The 21,010-nt window shown below is 39.5% G+C and overlaps 2 protein-coding genes and 1 long non-coding RNA gene across 3 annotated transcripts in view; 1 reads left to right on the top strand and 2 right to left on the bottom strand.

Moving 5' to 3' along the window:
• Positions 1–3,897, bottom strand: part of cfap57 (cilia and flagella associated protein 57) — a 66,685-nt gene extending 62,788 nt beyond the window's left edge. The window contains exons 1-2 of the mRNA XM_059983984.1: positions 2,899–3,897; positions 1,043–1,356 (exon numbers count right to left, since the gene is read on the bottom strand). Of these exons, the coding sequence (XP_059839967.1) occupies positions 1,043–1,356; positions 2,899–3,055 (471 nt within the window). The 5' untranslated portion in view covers positions 3,056–3,897. The remainder of the gene's footprint in view (positions 1–1,042; positions 1,357–2,898) is intronic.
• LOC132401787 (uncharacterized) overlaps positions 1–21,010 on the top strand; it is a 97,146-nt gene that overhangs the window by 73,990 nt on the left and 2,146 nt on the right. Inside the window, exon 3 of the long non-coding RNA XR_009514707.1 lies at positions 1,291–1,384. This is a non-coding gene — a long non-coding RNA (uncharacterized LOC132401787). The remainder of the gene's footprint in view (positions 1–1,290; positions 1,385–21,010) is intronic.
• LOC132401784 (putative ferric-chelate reductase 1) overlaps positions 14,899–21,010 on the bottom strand; it is a 53,699-nt gene continuing 47,587 nt past the window's right edge. Inside the window, exons 13-16 of the mRNA XM_059983986.1 lie at positions 19,045–19,103; positions 17,978–18,115; positions 17,837–17,868; positions 14,899–15,697 (exon numbers count right to left, since the gene is read on the bottom strand). Of these exons, the coding sequence (XP_059839969.1) occupies positions 15,608–15,697; positions 17,837–17,868; positions 17,978–18,115; positions 19,045–19,103 (319 nt within the window). The 3' untranslated portion in view covers positions 14,899–15,607. The remainder of the gene's footprint in view (positions 15,698–17,836; positions 17,869–17,977; positions 18,116–19,044; positions 19,104–21,010) is intronic.

The following is a 21,010-nucleotide window of genomic DNA, read 5'->3' as shown; positions in this document are numbered from 1 at the left end:
TTCGAGTTGGCGCGAAGATGGCAAGCACTGAAATCATGAGTGACTGTCTTTTGCGATTGCAAGACCATGTTGGACATTAATAGCTGCAGGCCTGCTTCCCTTGTTTGGTGGTGAGACAGGTGGCGAGGCAGCAGTGTCACCTCAGGTTTAACTAGGACTAGAACTCAGTCTGGCTTGCATTGTAGCATATGGCATCTGAGCTCGGTCGGGGGTGGCCTATCCTATTCATGCTGCCCTCCAGTGGTGCATCAGTGGAATTACAGCCTGGACTGCCAGGAACCATCAATTTGTGGGACTTGTTGCTCAGGAATTTGGTCTAAAAATGTGTTTTCTTATGTGACTAGGTTCTTTTTCACCTTTCTTGTTATTTTGAATGCATGTATATATTTTTGCACCTTGGCCTCAGAGGAATGCTGTTTCATTCAGCTGTATCCATTTATAGTTTGAATGACAATTAAACAATTTGATTTGAGTTGCAGGACTCTGCTATTCTAATGTTATTAAGAAATAACATCAATGAGAAACTTCTCTGTTTATGCTTTTAGGTCCACAGGGTGCACACTTCTGTTCTCAAACCAGCTCATGTCCCTGGTCTGGGTGATGGATATATTTCAGGAAAAATGAAATGTATTCTGTTATCTCATTTATGAAACTGTAACAACTAAACAGAAATCCCAGATCAACTTTCCCAGGTTCGATTAAAGCACTGGGCTACAATAATTCTTCTTACTGCTTCTGTTTAACCTTATGCCTTCCATGAGTAATATGCTTGGAAGTTTGAGCCTTCTTCAGGATATATAAATATGGACAGTTATAACTTGCTGAAAGTCTGACAAAAATCCAGCCATAAACTGTATATCACATATCTGCAATATATTGACAATTCTAATACTTTGCACATTATTGAACCTCTCCTATGTAATGAAGGAGAGCTTTAAAAGTTAGAAACATTTATGTTTAACTTAATAGTCACCTTTCTCAAAAGAATGTTTTTCTCAAAAATATGGCAGCTGAAGCTACTGTTCAGAAGTACTAAAATTACCTGGTAAATTGGGTTGGTATTGGTAGTAGTTTTCATGACACCCATGATTTTCTGTTTCTTCCATAACCAGTAAATCAGGGTCCAATCTGGTTGTCCAGACTGTGCAATCAAGTATTTAGAGTCTGGCGAGAAGGCAATACTGATGAACTCTTGGGCATGGAGATCATTCACACTAAGTGACTTTCTCTTTCTACTTTGTTCATGCTGAATATCATAAATGCTCACACTGGCTTTTTCACCTTTTTCAGAAACGGCCAGATATCGCCGATTGGGACTTAAGGCAAGAGTCAATATTCCTTGGCTTTTTTCAGAACCTGTATTCAGTGCAAAATAGGGTTCTTGGTTAGTACATTGTAGAACTGTGATATGATGGGGCCCCATGTCAGAAGTAAAATTTTATATATTTTTCATGGAAGAATGAAAATGTGATCTGTTGGTGTTGAACTAAGAGCCAAAAAGCACCAAAATGTGATGGATGGCAAAATATAGATTGTTGCTTGGTAATCCCACAGAGATCTAGTTTAGGTAATGAAGATAAAAATAAATTCAAGTACTAGGAATCTGAGACAAAAACAAAAAACAAGCTGGAAACACTCAGCAGATCAGGCAACATCTGTGGAAAGAGAAACAGAGTTAATACTTAAGGTCAAAATCACTTTGTCAGATGCAACCTGACCTGCTAAGTGGTTCCAGCACATTACATTTTTATTTCAAGCTCAGGTATATGGAGTAAAGCTTCTTCCAATGTAAAAGTGTACCACTCAGATGCTATGGTTGACTTGTTGATTCGGAAACATAGCAGCAAGTTTGCACTGAAGGGAAGTTTTAACTTTAGAAAAAAAAGGGAGACATTTTCCTTAAATAATATCATTTCACCTCATTCCATGCCTTAAGTGCACAAGGTTTGCAAATGGGAGTTCAGGTGAACAAGATAGTGGATCAGCATATAAAAACTAAACATATATCTCAGTGCAAAATTGATACTTCATCACTATTTCTGCCAATGCTAGTAAATGAATACTGAATACCAATGTAAAGAACCTCTGATCATAGAGAATCCATGCAAATACAAGGAAACTCATATCTACTCTGAAATAACAATTAATGTCAACCTCAAGATTGATTAACCAGGATTTAATTTAAATCTAAATAAAAATACAGATGCTGGAAAACTAAAACAAAAATGGAAAATGCAGGAAGATCTCAACAGGCCAGACAGCATCAGTGGGAAAGCAAAGTTTGGGTCTGTAACTCTTTGTAGAACTCACACCAGTTCTAGGCAAGGAGTTCATGCCTGAGACCATGTTGTTACGGATGCAAGGATTTTTTTAAACTGCCTTTTAAGTGGAACTGGCTAAAGCAGCTACAACCTTTAACCTTTAACAATTGTTCCTTTTGCAAGTTCAAACTGCTGTATGTCATTTATGTCACACCTTTTTGATAATATACACGGTACCTTGTGTTCTTCATGGTCCTTAGGCTGGTAATCAATTTACCTCAAGATGGTGGAAACAATAGGTTGAAATCAAATATACTAGAAAATAGTGTTCATTTTTGCTCAATCATTTATTTCTCCAGTACTCTCTTCGGTTTAATCCATAGAAATTTTCCCTTGGTGCATGAGAACTGCAAATCAGAAGACTGTTTTTTCAAAAATTCTGGATGTTACACAGGAGTTCTGAATAAATATTGGAAATCACCAAAATGATCTTTAATTGAAGACAAATGAGGCATAAATAAATTCTGACATTTTGATTGAATATTGCTTTCCTGTGAGTAGCTGAATATTGAAGTATTTGTTTTATATTTTTCAGTTGGCTAAGTTCAAATGTTCCCAAGTTAAAAACACTTCTTACCTGTAATGAATTTCTGCCATTTTTGGTCAATGTTGTAACGCACACAGCCGCTCCCAGAAGGGAATATTATACTTTGATCATCAAAGTAAAAAACATTATTGACAACAGAGCTTTGAAACCCAAAAATATGATGAGCCTGGACCACTGGAGTTGTCATTGTGGACTACTGTCAATATTATTTTCTTTATCTATACTATTTGGTATCAATCATTCAAATAAACTGCATATTCACATCCCTAGCACACTTTGTCTTTCTCCTCTCTGTTGTACATTCTTGCTACCTCTATTCTTTAGACACAGTGTATTTATCTCTTACACTTTCTCAATAACTTGTCACTTTATGTTCCCCTTTCTATGATTTTCTAAATATCATTCAATATTGTGTTGTACACCATTTCTCATATAACCTCTGATATATTTCCTACCTGTCATAGATTCTCTAAAATTATCTCTTCTTTCTAGCAAGCCTGTCTCATTTTAATCACATTTATGTCTAAAATTTAATGTGCTCCCACAAATATCTTTATCTACTAGAGTTTTCCCTCTAACTCACTCTCTATCTAATGCACAACGAACCACAACATTCTCTCGATCACGCTCCCTCTGCAGGTCTCCAGCAATCTGTTCTACACTTTCTCTTTACCCTCCTTCTTTCTTTAACTGCAGTAACCACTTTTTCTCTAAATTCCACGCACCACACCTTTTAATACTCCTTCATCACCATTATTCTATCTTAATCCCTTTACTTTTTCTATTACTCACACTATCACTTTCAATGGTTCCCTTGTTTGCTTAATCTCCCTACCTCAATCACTATCTCTGTGTCTCTAACAATTCCTCGCTCTCTCCCTCTACTATCACACTCGCTCCGTCTGTCCCTGTCGATCTGTCTTTTGCTCTATATCTCTCGACGTTACTCTCTTGTTCACCCTCTATCTTTTCTTCTGTCACTCTCGTTCCTCTTGCAATTAGGACCCGGCTTTCTTGCTCTTGTAAATAATGCTGTTGCCATGGACACTGGCCGGAAGCTCCCCACCGGAAGCAATCAGCCAGGACTCTGGGAATTGTAGTTCGATGACCTCAGCACAAAAGGTTCTGCAGATGCTGGGAACCCTGAGTGACGTACACAAATCTTGCTGAGTTTAGTGCTGAGTCAGGGTGTGAAAGGTTATGGGTGGAAGGTAGAACAGGATTCAGGAGGAAAATGTATCAGCCAGGATGAAATGGTGAAACAGACTCAGAGGGGTGAATGGCTTAATTCTGATCCTATCTCTTATGGTCTAAGGTGCTGAGTCCAGCGTTTAGTGTGTGTTGCTGAGGGTTACTTTACTTTTATTGTCACCAAGCAGTTGATACTAGAGCGTACAATCATCACAGTGATGTTTGTTTCTACGCTTCCCGCTCCCTGAAGTACAAATCGAAGAAAATATAATAAAATTTTAAATTATAAAATCATAATTAGAAAATAGAAAATGGGAAATAAGGTACCGCAAGTCAGGTCCAGAAGGGACGGCCCAGATCCGGGTCAGGATCTGTTCAGCAGTCTCATCACAGTTGGAAAGATGCTGTTCCCAAATCTGGCCAGACGAACCTTCATGCTCCTGAACCTTCTCCCGGAGGGAAGAGGGACAAAAAGTGCGTTGGCTGGGTGGGACTTGTCCCTGATTGTCCTGGCAGCACTGGTGGAATACGTTTTCACTTCAAGCAGTCATTGCTATTCTAGTAGTGACCATCAGATGGCAGGAAAGCTTTTGCAGTTTCATCAGCCTTGCATGCTGCCCGTTTATGGTATTGACTCGCGGGGCTACCAGCCCCAGAACGGTAAGAAGACTGAACGACCAAATGCAACTGATAAAACAAAAAAAAAAACACGCTTCTGAAGCAGACTGGATTCCCTGTTGAAGTACAAAAGCTGAGAGTAATTTAAATTTCAAATTCATAGTCTAGCAGGAGAAGCCTATGCCAGAAGACATCAAAGACACCATAATTGTACCATCTTCAAAAAAGGAGATCACTCCAACTGCGAAGGCTACATAGAGATTTCCCAACTGCCTGCAATAAGAAAAGTTGTCACTCGGATCCTTCTTAGCTGTCACTACCAGGGGGCCAAAGTACTGTTTCCCGAATGACAAGTTTCTGTTGCCCAGATTTGACAAAGCATCCTGGACCTGGAACTGAACTAGTTTCTCTTTCCTTCGAAGCAGTCTGACCTGCTGAGTGTTTCAAGCAATTTCCGGTTTATACATGATTTCCAGTATCTGCAATTTTTTTAAATTTAATTTCCTGAATTGCAAGGTGGTTTCCACACAATGGGCATAAAATTAAATCCCAAAACATTGCCGGGAGTAGCAACAACCACTATATGTGGCTTGTTTTGACCTTAAAAGAAACTTTAATTAAGATCAAGAAGGATTTTAGTGAACTCTGAACTTTGTCTGCAGGAATTAATCCTCATTTTGCATCAGCGGCATCATAGCATCTTAAACAATGGTCCACAACATGCTTTAAATCAAAACTTTTCTTAATCTTTCTCACTGCAGTGGAAGGTCACCGACGTGTAATGTTAACATGCATGTTAACTCACTAATGTACTAAGCAACACACATAAAATGCTGGAGGAACACAACTAGTCAGGCAGCATCTGTGGAGAGGAACAAATTCCACTGAAGTCTAGGTGGGGTGGTGAACTCAGCTTTTTAAAAGTAAATTGCAGTGACCAGAGAATATAAAATCATTTTTTTTTAAATAGCTTGTAATCATCAGCTTCTTTGCAAAGTATTATTAACCTTTATTCAATAACTTTTTCTTGGAACCTCCCATCTGAGTCAGAGGCAGATGTCCATAATTTGGAGTAGCAAGATGTGTTTCTTTTAAAAGGCTTTGTATTTAAATAGGGTTCCAGTAATTTAACAGCAAATTTCACAAGCAGGAAGAACTAAATGATCAAGCAAGCAGCAACACAAAGATAATGCTGGAGGAAGCCATGCATCTATGTAGGAGGGAAGCATTAAATGTTGACTGACTTCCTCCAACATTTGTGTGTGTTGCTCAGTATTTCCAGTATCTGCTGAATTTCTGGTGGTTGAGACTGACACACTAAGTATTTGCAACACTTTGTTTTTATTACATTGATACTATATTTACAAAAGTGCATTCAAAGCAGACAATTCTCACTTGATTCATCTTCTGACTCTTCAAAATCTATGCATCACTTATGAGACAATGAAGGAGTGTGATAGAATCTATTGTATTTGCTTGGATGACTGCACTTCAAGTATATTTGACACCATATAGAACAAAATAGCACTCTTCGTTGACACCTCAAGCAACAGTTAAAATATTCACACCCTCCATGGTCTGAGTACCATGGCCACACAGCATCCCACCGCTAAAATACAGACTGATAGGTGGTAGATATTATACCTGCCAAAGTAACACAGTAATTCTTGGTAATGATCATCTTGAACAATTAGCACTACTGAGTTCCCCACCTTTAACATTCTGGCTGCCTCAATTGAGTAGAAACTCAACTACAACAGCCGCATTAAGACTATGATTATAGGAGAAGGCTAGAAGCTGTGTGTCTTGTGGAGAACGTCTCACTTCCTGATATCTCAGTGTCTTTCTGCCATCTACAAGGAGCAGGTCAGGAGTGTAAACAGCCTCCACTTACCTAGGTGAGGAAAGCTGCCACAACTCTCAAGAAGACATGGAATATTCAGGACAAAGTAGGCCACATGTTTGGCACCCCATTCACCATCTTATGTATGAATTCTTTCCACTCCCCTACGCAGTGGCTAAAATATGTACCATCTCCAAAATATGCTGTTTAGACAACTCCCACAGTACCTACCAAGCTTATAATCTCTGACACCTAGAACAATAACATGAGTGAGCCACCTCCTTCAATAACTACATCATGCTTACTTTATCTCTGCTGAATCAAAGTCTTGAAAATTTCCCTGTTCAAGAATACTATGGGAATTATGTAGGTTATAGTGGTTCACTTTGGCAAGAACAATAAACAATGAGTAACTTATGTTGCCAATATCATTGGCAGTCTCAACCTATTAATAGATTAAATAAATTGTTGATTTTGGCAGTTTTGTAGTCCTACATTATTAATTATCAATGAGTGTGGTGACTTTTTGTGTGCTGTTCCCAATGGAATCATCAAATAATCCTTTTCAGATCAATTGTGGCTGAAATTTGCAGCCAGACTACTGTAAGAAAACTTGTTTCAAGTCTTTGAACTTTGAAGTCATTTAAAAAGCATAGCAATCTTTAAAATTAGCACAGTGGGGACTGCAGATCACCCAGGTCCAAGATTAAAGACCCTCTCTATCCAGGACATGCCCTCTTCTCATTACTACCATCAGGGAGAAGGTACAGGAACCTGATGATTCAAACACAAAGTTTTAGAGACAACTTCTTCCTCTTTGCCATCAGATTTCTGAATGGTACATGAACTCATGAGCATCAGCTTGCTATTCCTGTTTTACTCTATTAATTAATTAATTTGTTGATTTATATTGTGATTATAGTGATTTGGTATACCTGCAGTGCACTTCTTCCACTAAACAAGAAATTTCAAGACTTATGTCAGAGACAATAAACCTGATTCTGATTTGTAAATATATGTAAAAGCGACTATTTTTGTTTTACTTGCCATCTAACATTTCTTTAAGGAAATGCAAATGATTAACCAAAACATTAATTTCAAAGTTCAAAGGTAACTAATTATCAAAGTACATATATGCCACCATATACAACCCAGAGATCTATATTCTCACAGGCAATCACAGTAAGGACAAGAAACACAATAAAATCAAAGCTTGCACCCAATGGGAGTGACAAACAACCAATGTGTAAAAAGAAAGAAAAAGAGAAATAATAATAGTAATAATACATAAATAAATAAGCAATAAATATCAAGAACATGAACTGAAGAACCCTTGAAAGTGAGATCATAGGTTGTGGGAATAGTTGAGTGATAACTTCTCCACAAATGCTGGCTGAACTGCATTATTTCCTGTTATCTTTTTATTTCAGAAATCCATGTGCTTTGCATGCAGTTCAATCCACTTCTCAAAAAAAAATCCACTACCGCCAACATTGCCACAGTATAAACTGGTGTCAGTTTTATTAACTAATCTCTTAGGCTTCACCCTATCCCCTTTGATGACAATATACTAATCTTCCAAAATATCAGCCTTTTTCTCACCATAAGGCTCCAAATATCATTCCCAGATGAAGCACTAACTACTGTATACACATTTTTGGAACCTTTATTGGCTACTCTCAGAGTTGGTGGGATGGAATGTAGAGTAGGCCATTGCTACACAAAGCACCTCCATTCAATCGCTATGCATGATCCTGACATTACATTTCATTATAATTTTAATTCGCACTTCCACTCCTTCAGAAGTTCTGATGAACTTCTATAGATGCAGAATGGAGAGTATCTTAACTGGTTGCATCACGGCATGATATGGAAACACCAATGCCCAAGAACGGAAAAGCCTACAAAAAAGTGGTGGATACAGCCCAGCTCGTCACAGGAAAAACCCTCTCCACCATTGAGCACACATCTGCAAAGAGCATTGCTACAAGAAAGCAGGACCCCACCATCCAGGCTATGGTCTCTTTACATTGCTGCCATCGGGGAGGATGTACAGGAGCCTTAGATCCCACACCACCAGATTCAGGAACAGTTATTACCCTTCAACCACCAGGCGCCTGGAAATCGTCACTCACTACAACACTGAACTGATCATTCAACAAACTATGGGCTTACTTTCAAGGACTCTACAACTCACATTTTTATTTATTTTTCTATCCATCTATCAATATCTGTTTGCTTGTTTGTTTCTCTTTTGTATTGCAGTTTGTCTTCATTTGCATGTTGGTTGCTTGTCAGTCTTAGTGTGTAGTATTTCATTGTTTTGATTAGAAACATAGAAACATAGAAAATAGGTGCAGGAGTAGGCCATTTGACCCTTTGAGCCTGCACCACCATTCAGTATGATCATGGCTGATCATCCAACTCATTGTAGAATTGTACAAGAATTGTACTTTCTTGTTCTGTGAATTCAAATTAATCTCAGGGTAATATTTGGTGACATATACAGTATGTGATAATAACGTTACTTCAAACTTTGATCCTGGTCTTTGGCCTACTAAGCTATTCTGATTAAGTTCAAAGAATAGCAATTCTTCTCATGTCATTTTATATCCTTTAGTACTCAGTACCAACTTCACCAATTTCAGATCACTGTCACTGCCAAATCTGTTTGGAATAAAAACAGCTCATACATTTTCAACCATTTACTCCTCCTCCAGATCCATCTTTTTTCCCATAGTATTTCAGCCCATTAACAATTTTACACCCCATTGTTGACCTTTTTCTTAGTCCCTAGTCGAACTCTGCCACATCATCACTTTTTCCCCAATTATAATGCAAGATGGCAGGGTGGAGATATGCCTCTATCAAAGTAGGTGTAAAGCACTCCTTCTCTCCGCTGGTCTGCACGTCACCCTTGGGCAAGGTGTAGCACCTGCTTAGGCTCCGTCCCAATCGATCAGGCTCATGTCAAGTCATGGGAGTAGATGGTGGATGGTTATATAAGCAGCTGGTGCACATCACAACTCCTGGTTATGTAACTGCTGAGGCCAGGCTGACGATTTTTGAAGAGTATTGATAATGGCTGCAGTCACCCATCTTGTAAAGACACTGCCTAGGAGGCTGCAATGGCAATTTTCATTTACTCCTTACTTTAAATCTTATGGATTCATATTTCATTTTAAATACACATCCTGCAATTTTCTGCACAACCTCCACAGCAAAGGGTTGTGTTCCTGACAGATTGCCTCTATTGCTTCCAGTTTTCTTCAGATTTTTCACTTTCAAATGCCCATCAGTACCCCAAATCTCATTCTACCTCCACATGCATTCTGAAATGCTACCCAAGGTGTCTTATGTGCTTATTTCCATTAACTTCTCTCATTACAGTAAATACTTTGATTAGATCATTTCTTAGCCTTACATGTGCAGGGCTTAATACAAATTGTAGGCCATTTTTCCCTTCGAGTCTATTTTGTTATGTAAAAATGGCTGCCTGTATTTACTGTGTCTCAACAGGCAGGTAGGCAGAGAGGGTGATATGACTCTGATGGCAATAGATGAAATCAAATCCTCAGAAAGTAGTGACATAGGAGTGGAAGATGTAGAATCTTTGGAGGTACAACAAAGAAACTGCAAGGGTAAGAAGACCCTGAGGGGAGTTATATACAGGCCTCCAAGCAGTAGCCAGCATGTAGGCTACAAATTACAATGGGAAATAGAAAAGGCATGTAAAAAGACAATGTTACAATTGTCATGAGAAATTTCAATATGCAGGTAGATTGGGAAAATCAGGTTGGTACTGACCCCCAAAGGAGAGATTGTAGAATGCCTATGAAATGGATTTTTTTGAGCAGCTAGGAGATCAGCTTTTCTGGATTGGGTGTCGTCCAATGAACCTGAATTGATCACAGAGCTTAAAAGTAAAGGGAATCTTGAGGGGTGGGGCAGTGATCATAATGTGATAGCATTCACCCCGCAACTTGAGGGGGAAAAGCCAGGTATATCAGTACTACACTGGAGTAAAGGGGATTATAGTGGCTTGAGAGAGCACCTGGCCAAAATCTATTGGAAGGGAACACTAGCAGGGAATACAATACAGCAGCAATGGCTAGAGTTTCTGGGAGCAACTTGGAAGGTACAGGATAGATAAATCCCAAAGTAGTATTGTAAAGTCAGCCATGGTTGCATCATCCTGACAAGGGAAGTCAAAGTCAACAGAAAAGCAAAAGAGGGCATTTTAAAGCAAAAATTAGTAGGAAATTAGAGGATTGGGAAGTTTTTAAAAACCAGCAGAAGGCAACTAAAATAAAAAGCCTGAAGGAGGGAAAAGATGAAATCTGAAGGTGAGCGAGCCAATAATATCAAAAGATGACACCAAAATGTGCCCCCCCCCCCCCCAGGGTATAAAGAGTAAAGGAGAAATGAGAATAGATATCAGATTGCTGGTAAGTTACACTGGAGAGGTAATAATGGGGGACAGGGAAATGGCAAATGAACTAAGTATTTTGCATCAGTCTACTCTGTAGAAGACAAGAGCAGTGTGTCAAAAGGTCAAAAGTGCCAGGGGGCAGAAGTGAGTGCAGTTGCTATTACTAGGGAGAAGGTGTTTGGGTAGTTGAAAGGTAGACAAGTGACCTGGACCAGATGAGCCACACCCTGGGGTTCTGAAAGAGGTAGCCGAAGAGATTGAAACATCATTACTAATGCTGCAGGGGCAGATAGCATTGAGGAAGCAGGGAAGTTTCAGAAGGTCTTCAACAGTTTAAGAGAATGGGCAAAGAAGTGCACAAGAAATAGTGTGAGGAAGTGTATGGTCATGTAGTTTGGTAGAAGGAATAAAAGCATAGGAATTTTCTAAATATTCAAAAATCCGAGGTGCAAAGGGACTTCGGAGTCCTCATGTAGGATTCCCTAAAGGATAACTACAGGTCAAGTCAATGGTAACAAAATGCAATCTTAGCATACATTAAATATAGAAAAGACATTATATTGTGGATGAATAAAGCACTGGTGAGTCCTCACTTGGAACAGTGAGAACAGTTTTGGGCCCCTCATCTAAGAAAGGTGTTGTATTGGAGAGGTTTCAAAGGAGGTTCATGAAAATGATTCCAAGATTGAAAGGCTTCTTATAACAAGGGAATCTAGGATCAGAGGGCTAAACCCCAGAATACAAGGATGTCACTTTAGAACCAGATAGGAAGTGGTATTTTCTTAGCCAGAGTGTGGTGAGTGTGTGAATTCATTGTCACAGGTATTTATGGATGCCAAGTCATTGGTATTTAAGGTGGAGGTTGATAGGTTCTTGATTCATGAGGACATGCAAGGTTACAGGGAGAAGGCAGGAGAATGGGGTTGAGAGGTAAATGGATCAGCTATGATGAAATGTGGAGAAGACTCGATGGGCTAAATGACTCAGGTCTGCTCCCATGTCTAATGGTCTTAACTCCATATACTTATCACTATTTCATATCCATGACTGACTTTAATTTATCAGATTTTAGAGCACATTTTGATTGTGTACAGTTCTGTTTGCTATGTTACAGGAAGAATGGAGGCTTTGGAAAGGCCTGAATTAGAATATTAACTACAAGGAGAGGATGGACAACTGATATCCTTTGGACTGGAACTGAAGGGCAACCTGAGAAGTCTATAAAGTTACGAGAGGCATAGATATGGTAGACAGAGTCTTCTTTCCCCAAAATTGAGATGTCATATAGTAGAAGGTATGGTTATAAGATTGGGGGGTGGGGGGGGGGGGAAGAGCAATGATTTACAAGGCGATTTAAAAAGTTACAGAGCACACAGCTAGGACAGTGGTGGAAGCATTTGCAAAAACAACAGTTAAAAGGCATTTAGACAGGCCCACGAACAGATTGGGAATGGAAATTATAATATGTGCAAGTTTACAGCATATGCCCAGCTTTATACAATCATTCTTTGTGTAAAACTTACAAAAGGTTCAGAGAGCTAGGTAATGTTAGAGATCTAGAAGATTATAAGGCAACTAGGAAGGAGCTTAAGAAGGGAATTAGGAGAGCCAGAAGGGGCCATGAGAAGGCCTTGGTGGGCAGAATTAAGGAAAGCCCGAAGACATTCTACAAGTATGTGAAGAGCAAGAGGATAAAACGTGAAAGAATAGGACCTATCAAATGTGACAGTGGGAAAGTGTATGGAACCGGAGAAAATAGCAGAGGTACTTAATGAATACTTTACTTCAGTATTCACTATGGAAAAGTATCTTGGTGATTGTAGTGATGACTTGCAGTGGACTGAAAAGCTTGAGCATGTAGATATTAAGAAAGAAGATGTGCTGGAGCTTTTGGAATGCATCAAGTTGGACAAGTCGCCAGGACCAGATGAAAGGTACCCCGGGCTCCTGTGGGAGGTGAGGGAGGAGACTGCTGAGCCTCTGGCGATGATCTTTGAATCATCAATGGGGATGGGAGAGGTTCCTGAGGATTGGAAGTTTGCGGATGTTGTTCCTTTATTCAAGGGGGTAGAGATAGCCCAGGAAATTATAGACCAGTGAGTCTTACCTCAGTGGTTGGTAAGTTGATGGAAAAGATACTGAGAGGCAGGATTTATGAACATTTAGAGAGGTATAATATGATTAGGAGTAGTCAGCATGGCTTTGTAAAGGGCAGGTTGTGCCTTACGAGTCTGATTAATTGTTTTGAGGATGTGCCTAAACACATTGATGAAGGAGGAGCAGTAGATGTAGTGTATATGGATTTCAGCAAGGCATTTGATAAGGTACCCCATGCAAGGCTTATTGAGAAAGTAAGGAGGCATGGGATCCAAGGGGACATTGCTTTGTGGATCTAGAACAAGCTTGCCCAGAGGCAAAGAGTGGTTGTAGCCAGGTCATATTCTGCATGGAGGTTGGTCACCAGTGGTGTGCCTCAGGGATCTATTCTGGGACCATGATTTTTATAAGTGACCTGGATGAGGAAGTGGAGGGATGGGTTAGTAAGTTTGCTGATGACACAAAGGTTGGAGGTATTGTTGATAGTGTGGAGGGCTGTCAGAGGTTACAACAGGACATTGATAGGATGCAAAACTGGGCTGAGAAGTGGCAGATGGAGTTCAACCCAGGTAAGTGTGAAGTGGTTCACTTTAGTAGGTCAAATATGATGGCAGAATATAGTATTAATGGCAAGACTCTTGGCAGTGTGGAGGATCAGAGCGTTCTTGGGGTCCAAGTCCATAGGACACTCAAAACAACTGCGCAGGTTGACGCTGCTATTAACGCATATGGTGGATTGACCTTCACAAATTGTGGAATTGAATTTAGGAGCCGAGAGGTAATGTTGCAGCTATATAGGACCCTGGTCAGACCCCACATGGAGTACTGTGCTCAGTTCTGGTTACCTCACTACAGGAATGATGTGGAAGCCATAGAAAGGGTGCAGAGGAGATTTACAAGGATGTTGCCTGGATTGAGGAGCATGCCTTATAAGAATAGGTTGAGTGAACCCAGCCTTTTCTCCTTGGAGCGAAGGAGGATGAGAGGTGACCTGATACAGGTGTATAAGATGATGAGAGGTATTGATCATGTGGACAGTCAGAGGCTTTTCCCCCAGGACTAAAATGGTTGCCACATGAGAACACAGGTTTAAGGTGCTGGGGAGCAGGTACAGAGGAGATAATAGATAATGGACAGTAGGTGCAGGAGTAGGCCATTCGGCCCTTCTAGCCAGCACCGCCATTCATTGATGGCAGAATATAGTATTAATGGTAAGACTCTTGGCAGTGTGGAGGATCAGAGGGTTCTTGGATCAGGAGATGTCAGGGTTAAATTTTTTTTTTACTCAGAGTGGTGAGTGCATGGAATGGGCTGCCGTCAACGGTGGTGGAAGTGGATATGATAGGGTCTTTTAAGAGACTTTTAGATAGGTACATGGTTATAGGTAAGCCTAGTAATTTCTAAGGTAGGAATGTGTTTGGCGCAACTTTGTGGGCCGAAGGGCCTGTATTGTGCCGTAGATTTTCTGTTTCTATGTTTAAAATGTCATTGTATTATATTTTACCTGATTTTATAAATTGAAGAAACAAACTGGTTTCTAACCTAGTTTTCTTTTGAAAAAAGTCCTTGCTCATCCATGAAGAGAAAAATAAATGTTGTTTAGGATATTTACAATCCACTGTATCACTATTTTGTACACAAACTCAGTCAAACCGGAATTCCCCCATGGGAAAATTTATTCTAAACTCCCTCCACAGTAATCTCCTGTTGTGTTGAAGCACACTCCCCTGGATTATTTCACTTGCCATTATAATCTCCATTCTTAAATATCTTCCTCTTAGTGCACTCTGCCTCTTGTTACTAATCAATCTTTCACCAAGTCATTTCTATTTAAAATTGAGACATCTGAACACGAGACATTGAAGGACATGTAGAATATTAAAAATGAAATAAAACATTCTGAGAATAATTTTTTAAATCAATAAAAATCTTAAATATCCATTTTGTACATCTTACAAATAGCAAGATAATTATCAGATACAGGATTTAATTTCAGGCACAGTAGTCTACATCACAGTCTCTTTTGTCCAAAATATGAACCATCTAGTTAATTGCTTCTGAAAGTCAACATTGTGTGGAGCTTCCATCAGTAATATCATAAGTAATGATGCAGATGAAATGTCACTCTGAAATTACATTGTAATCCATCGACCCTGAGCAGCAAGAGAGTGATACTGCTCAACTGCAGAGCTGAAGGGGCTTGTTCTATTGTTCAAAGTCAAGGCCAAGACACCCATATTTACAAATCGTTGAATGGATTAGTCAAGGAAGCCATTAGGGAAAAGGAAAATTATCAATTAAACCACAGTAGATGCTATAACTACCAATTTAGATATTCATACTATTTCAGTTTGCTTTAGAAGTTTACATCAGTTCCTCACATGACATCATCACCATTCTGATGAGTATATTAAAAACTAAAAAAAGCATACAATCATTACTTCTAATTCTTTGTAAGACATTCATGGGTATGACTCGTGTTGAAGTCTTCATGTGATACTTTGATACCAAGCCAGTGACTGAAAGATCTGTAACTGTCTCTATTGCAAAATGAAATGTTATGCTTGGCCAATTCCCACAAGGATCGCTACCAGAAATGCCAAGTTTCCACACAGGTACACTATAAATACGAGTAAGAAGGGCTTCATCTGTGGGGATAAAAAAACAAAACACTTAATCCTTCTGAAAACAAATAGTTAGCAATGTTGCTCAAGTTAGGAATTGGTAAGCATTCTCAGAAATTGTCCAATCAAAGTTTTCCAAGGCTTCCAATTGCTCTTCTGGCTTAGTTGCAGAATTGTAATACCATGCAGCCAAAAATGCCCACATTTAAAGCTCTATCAATTGATCACAAATTAGACAAGTATTATAACATCAACCAAGTGGCATCAGCATTTTTACACTGGAAGGGTGCAGAACTGGAGAAAAGTTTCAAACACCCGACCATCATCCAACAGACCTCCAAAGAATGTGTGTTTGTGAACATGGCCAGAGTTTGGTTATGAATAGAATCTTCCCCAATTCTGATTAAGGACTGAGAAGAAGAGAATTCTTTTAGAATGCATTATCATGAATTGGTTATAGGTACAGGCCCCACACAGGAGGAAAGTTCAAGTCACTTTCCACTTCAAGTGCAGCAAGTTAATGCTTTCAGATGCTGATCCAACTTCCCACGAAGTGTTACAGATGGATTTCTCCCATGACTACAATGACAGTGAAAATATTTTTAAAAACAAAAATTCTTCAGATTTCCTTACAACCTCCTGTAATCCAACTATAACAATCCCAGCTAATTCTCTTCTAAAAGGGTGGGTTAGTAAGTTTGCTGATAGCACAAAGGTTGGGGGTGTTGTGGATAGTCTGGAGCCGTGCCAGAGGTTACAGTGGGACATTTATATTATGCAGAACTGGGTTGAGAAGTGGCAGATGGAATTCAACCCAGATAAGTGTGAGGTGGTTCACTTTGGTAGATCAAATTTGAGGACAGAATTAGTATTAATAATAAGACTCTTGGCAGTGTGGAGGATCAGAGAGATCTTGTGGTTGGAGTCCATACGGCACTCAAAGCTGCTGTGCAGGTTGACTCTGTGGTTAAGAAGGCATACGGTGCATTGGCCTTCATCAACCATGGGAATGAGTTTAAGAGTGGTAATGTTAAGCTATACAAGACCTTGGTCAGAACCCACTTGGAGTACTGTGTTCAGTCCTGGTCACCTCACTACAGGAAGAATGTGGATACTATAGAGAGAGCAGACAACGTTGCCTGGAGTGGAGCGTGTACCTTATAAGAATTGGTTGAGTGTACTTGGCCTTTTATTCTTGGAGTGATGGAGGATGAGAGATAGAGGATGACATAATAGAGGCATGGAGGATGACATGATGGAGGCATACAAGATGAGAGGCATTGATCATGTTGATAGTTAGAGTCTCTTTTCCAGGGCTGGCATAGTTTTTAAGGTGCTTAGAAGTAGGTACAAGGCGATGTCAGGGGCATGTTTTTACACACAGACTGTGGTGGGTGCGTGGAATGCACTGCCAGTGACAGTAGTGGAGGTGGATACAATAGGGCTTTTCAGAGACAGTTTAGAAAAATAGAGGGCTATGCAGGAGGGCAATTCTAGACAGTTTCTAGAGTAGGCTAGATGGCTGGCACAACATTGTGGGCCGAAGGGGCTGTAACATGCTGTAGATCTTTACTTTTCTCCCCCCCCCCCCCCACCCTAGAGTGTAGTGCACAGAATTGGACAGAATAATCCAGAGATGGCTACACTAATGGTTTTAGAATAAGATTTGTTGTTTCCATACATTGTATGAACCCCAAAATCCCAAAATTTTTTAAAAAATTAATAATAACACCTTCACGTGAATTTTGTATACCTATAGATCTGAACTTTTGACATTGTGTCTAGTTCCTTCCTCTCATTCTTACTTTTCTTTTGGAAAAATCATTCTTTTTAATCATTCTTTTGATCATTCTTATCAAATAAGAGTGCACTCAAATACTTTGGAAATTCAACACTTTTTGCTATAATCTGTTGTACAACGAAGGACTGCTTGGCAAATTGCAGTTCAAATTAAGAAAACTCTTCAATCTATAGCACTTCTGATCTACTGCACACAGAATGCATCTTAAAACCTTCAAATGACTTTGAGCATGTTTTAACTTGTTCATTATCTCCAAAACCAAGCATCTCTTCTGTGGATTGCTAACCTACAGATGCCAGTTTTGTATTTTAACTTCTTATGGAATACACCATTTACAGGCAAGTAGTTAAAAAAATAATTACCACTTTCTTTGTGTCGCTGCAACTACAATTTGCTAAAAACGAGAGAAGAAAATCCAAAGTTAGTTTGCATCATTTCATCCCTCCTCCTACAATTATTAGATTTAACAACTGAGGGAAAACAAATTCTAAACTGTGCCTTACCTCCCTTTCCAAAATAGAAGATCAGGCCAAACAGAATGTGGACAAGCAATTCCCATCCAACAAAACCACCCAAGACCTTTACTGGCCACATATTGGGTGCTGAATTTATTAGTAAACTACCTTGGAATAGTGCCGCCACTAGAAGAGAAAACACAACACAAATAAAGTAGGTTATTGCATGGAAGTCGACTCAAAAACTGACAAGTCCACCCCAACCACCCAAGATGTCAGTCTGATCAGCAGCTGCACCTATTAACTCACCCCTTCCACATTAGCCACTTCTCTCCATACAGCCTTGGCACCTTTCACCCGCCTCATGCGCTGCCTCTTTATGCCTACGCTACACATTTCATATAGTGAAATAGTCACTATCCTACTGTGTTTTTATAAGCCGGGCTCCTGCCTAGAAGAGCTCCCTAGCCAGGAGTCACTGTCACCTTATGCCCTGCAGACAAGTGTCACTTTATGTGCATACAATCTATGTATTCTGAGCTAATTTTACGTATACAAGGCCACACCCAACAGTTGCTTGTACGTTCTATTTCATAAGACATACGTAATTTAGTTTTTTTTTATTATGCATTGGATCAGAAATAACATTCATTTTGTTCTTATTTACACTCGTGCGAAGAATGACAAACAATCTTGAAACTTTTCAACAAGCTATTGCTGAAATATTCACAAATCTGATTTGCATTTGGAATTTAAACGTTGACAGAACAAGATTATTAGGAGAGCTCGCTCCATCCACTGATACAACACCAGCAGATATCTAGCCTACACTGCAATGCTAACTTTTCCTTCCCTCTCAATATGCTGCTGAAATTCGTATAGCTGAGGAGAGTTTTATTTGCACTTGTGCCAAATCACTGACATTAAAATACATGTTGAATAATTGACTCCTGTTAATGAAGGCACAAATCCATTCATCACAACCACACTAAATGAAGAATGCATGTAAAACTCTGATAAAAATGAAGGGCTGAGTTTAAAGACACCATTTGGAGATACTCATTTCAATCTTTAAAATTTATGACTATTCATATTTTGCATGTTTAGTCACATACCTGTAATAGGTCTGATCGCAAAAGCCAATATTGAATGAAAATATTTGAAAATCCACCGCCTGGAAAAAAAAGCAACGAAAACTAGAGTAATCTTACTTTTATGATACTTTTATTTTACAGAGAAGATTTACTAGAATGTTACCTGGGTCTCGGCACCTAAGTAACAGGGAAAGGTTGAACAAGTTAGGCCTTTATTCTTTGGAGCATAGAAGGTTGAGGGGGGACTTGGTAGAGGTATTTAAAATTATGAGGGGGATAGATAGAGTTGACGTGGATAGGCTTTTTCCATTGAGAGTAGGGGAGATTCAAACAAGAGGACACGAGTTGAGAGTTAGGGGGCAAAAGTTTAGGGGTAACATAAGGGGAAATTTTTTTACTCAAAGAGTGGTAGCTGTGTGGAACGAGCTTCCAATAGAAGTGGTAGAGGCAGGTTTGGTATTGTCATTTAAAGTAAAATTGGATAGGTATGTGGACAGGAAAGGAATGGAGGGTTAAGGGCTGAGTGCAGGTCAGTGGGACTAGGTGTGAGTAAGCATTCGGCACGGACTAGAAGGGCCGAGATGGCCTGTTTTCGTGCTGTAATTGTTATATGGTTATATGATAAACACTCTTGGATGGGAAAGTTGAATAGACAGTTACATTTTTATTTCAGTGGACTGTGTAAATTTTGATATACCCATCTTCTTGCTATACATTTTGTTACCCTGACCAATCATGAAACTATCAATTTTCAATTTAAATATACCCAGAGCATTCAACAGATTTACTACTATCTTGCTAAAAATAGTTCCACTTTACCTCTATTCTAAAGGGTCACCCATCAATTTTAAGGCTGTGCTCTGTAGTTCTGGACACCCCAACCATAGGAAACCTGACCAGCTTCAGCATTTTAGAAACACAGAAAACTAGAAAACCTACTGCACAATACAGGCCCTTCAGCCCACAATGCTGTGCTGAACATGTACTTACTTTAGAAATTACATAGGGTTACACACAGCCCTCTTTTGCCTTCCTTCATTCTTAAAGAGTGGAGTGATATTTGCAATTTTCCAGTCTTCCAGAACCATGTCAAAATCAAGTGATTCTCGAAAGATCATGACCAATGCATCTGTATGTATTGTCTGGTCTGTATGTATGTATTGGGATATAGTCCATCTGGTCCAGGTGACTTACCCCCTCAAGACCTTTCAGTTTGTCTAGCACCTTTTCCTTTGCAATAGCATGGGCACTCTTGGTTCCTGACATACATGGACCTCTGGCACACTGCTAATGTCTTCTACAGTGAAGATTGATATAAAATACGTATTGTTAATCTGCCATTTCTTTGTCTCCCATTTATCCCCCGCCAGCATCATTTTCCAGTGATCCAATATCAACTCTCACCTTCCTTTTACTCTTTATACAACTAAAAAGCTTGTGGTGACCTGCTTTATTTTATTGGCTTGTTTGGCCTCATATTTCATCTTGTCCCTTCTTATGGTTTTTTTTTAAGTTGTCTTTTGTTGGATTAAAAAAAAAATTCCCAATCATCCAACTTCCACTCACTTCTGCTACCTTATATGCCCTTTCCTTGGCTTTTATGCAGTCCTTAACTTCTCTTGTCAGATACAACTGCCTATCCCTGCCATTTGAGAACAACTTCTGTGGGATATATCTATGCTGTGCCTTGTGAACTATTCCCAGAAACTTCAGCCATCTCTGCTCTGCCGTCATCCCCACCAGTATCCTCCTCCAATCCACCTGGGCAAGCTCCTCTCTCATGCCTCAACAACTCCCTTTATTCCACTGTGATACTGATACATCTGACATGCATTTATCAAATTGCAGTACAGATTAAATCATGTAATGATCACTGTCTTCTAGGGGATCCTATACTTTAAGCTCCCTAATAAAATCTGATTACACAACACCCAATCTAAGATGGCCTTTCCCCAAGTAGGCTCATGCACAAACTGCTCTAAAATGC

Source organism: Hypanus sabinus, chromosome 11 (genome assembly GCF_030144855.1).
Source record: "Hypanus sabinus isolate sHypSab1 chromosome 11, sHypSab1.hap1, whole genome shotgun sequence".
Taxonomy (NCBI): domain Eukaryota; kingdom Metazoa; phylum Chordata; class Chondrichthyes; order Myliobatiformes; family Dasyatidae; genus Hypanus; species Hypanus sabinus.
This window is presented reverse-complemented; position numbering and strand designations above follow the sequence as displayed.